Source organism: Etheostoma spectabile, unplaced genomic scaffold, assembly GCF_008692095.1.
Source record: "Etheostoma spectabile isolate EspeVRDwgs_2016 unplaced genomic scaffold, UIUC_Espe_1.0 scaffold340, whole genome shotgun sequence".
Taxonomy (NCBI): domain Eukaryota; kingdom Metazoa; phylum Chordata; class Actinopteri; order Perciformes; family Percidae; genus Etheostoma; species Etheostoma spectabile.
The window spans coordinates 834,654-836,419 of NW_022605588.1; the positions used below are offsets into that span (position 1 = coordinate 834,654).

General features: G+C 41.5%; 1 protein-coding gene across 1 annotated transcript in view; it reads left to right on the plus strand.

The window, feature by feature from the left end:
• Positions 1–1,766, plus strand: part of maneal (mannosidase endo-alpha like) — a 27,286-nt gene that overhangs the window by 23,914 nt on the left and 1,606 nt on the right. The window contains exon 3 of the mRNA XM_032511210.1: positions 564–640. Within this exon, the coding sequence (XP_032367101.1) occupies positions 564–640 (77 nt within the window). The remainder of the gene's footprint in view (positions 1–563; positions 641–1,766) is intronic.

The following is a 1,766-nucleotide window of genomic DNA, read 5'->3' on the forward strand; positions in this document are numbered from 1 at the left end:
GTCAGAAAGAACAGGGGAGACACTTTGTTGCTCTCACTATGATCCAGAGTCACTACTCGCTCTGAAGATAATCACTGTCGCTCTAACACTCGCTCTACCACACACCGGCCCTGCTATTCTCTTAAAGAGATCGACACACACACCAACGCGCAAGTAAAACATCGGGCCACTTTTGTAGGCTATGGTGCAGAAGCATAAATTAGTGTAACTAGAAGCTGAAGCTGACAGCTCCTTTCTAAAACCTTAGGATTTACTTTGTTGCTCCAGCTGACACTAGACTTGCTTGGATTGGTCATCAGAAACATGCAATCCCCGTCTTCCTAGCACCTCCGGAGTAGACACAAAATGACACAAAATCAACACTGTGACTCACAGGCAGCGCGGCCAAACAGTTAGCGAGGCTCAGACTAAGTCAGTGTCCATCAAAATAAATAATACACTGGAATTATGAACCACTGAGTGCTCAGTTTAAAATTCACTGCATAACCCCTTATTTGTTTCAGGTTGTTGTGTTGGATGACCTTTTGATTGACATGCATGTTGAAATAAATGTTTTTGCACAGGTGGCGTTTCACATACAGCCATACAAAGGACGGACGGACCAGAGCATGCATGACAACATCAAATACATTATTGACAAGTAAGTTGTTTTTCTCTGTCCTCTGTGACAGATGTGTGTTCCTTTCCCTGCCCACAGACTGGAGCTCTGCTTTTCAGATCTGAGGTTAGAAGTCTAGCGATGTGGTGAAACATGGGCGCCTGAGAAGGGAAGACGAGGAAAAGGTTGTTAGATATAGATGTCTCCTCTGTGATCCGGCTGTTATAGATCAGAAGGTGGCGTTTGTCTGAATGTGTGTCAAAGGGAACCAGACTCTTTGTCTGTATAATACCATTTGATATATACCATTTTTCCATAACTCAAGCAGGGTGTAATATATGGTATAACTTTAAGAGAGCGACGCGGCTGTGAGGCTAATCAGATCTAAGAGGATATTCAGTAGTAGTCTGATTAAAGAAAGAAGCCCATGATGTCACACTGTGACCAGGAACAAGAATAAAGACATGCCATTCAGGACTGGAGTCATATCAAAGCTTTTCAAAGACTGAATCTTGCTGCCAATGTTTTCAGAAACCCACTGTGCTGACCATCTGCATAAAATGAAAGATAAACTGGAGGGACAGAAAAAGAGATGATGGTTTATGTTCAGCATAAGTAGCTTTTGAATGGCCGACCCGGTGAAACTGAAGTTGTGTTAAATGTGCTACATGTGGCACTTTTGCATCATTAAGTTCAAGTCAAGGAAGTTTTATTTTCATTTCTGCAATACGTGCCAGACAGAGGCAACTGTACAGAGGACTCGAAGAGAAGTTTCTCTGCAACCCACGGTGCAATACGTTCCAAAGATAAAACATGAATGATTTATACAATAACTAAAGTTTAAAACTTAGGCAAAACCAAACAATATAGAACAGTTAAGTTTAAAACAGTAGTACAACAGTAGTATAAGTCCACTGATAAGAAGATTGTGCCTGAAGGCCTCAAGCCTGGCTGACTGACTCTGGGTCCCACTGAGGCCCGAGACCATTCAGCTGGATGTCTACGCTTCCCATCACTAGCATGTAGCCTGTTAGCTTACCTTGTTGTCCTCATTTAAAAAGGAAACGTGGCCAGAGCCTGCAGCCTTTGGATGCAGATAATATCTAATTAGCCACCATCATTTTAATTGTTATATATATATATATATATATATATATATATATATATA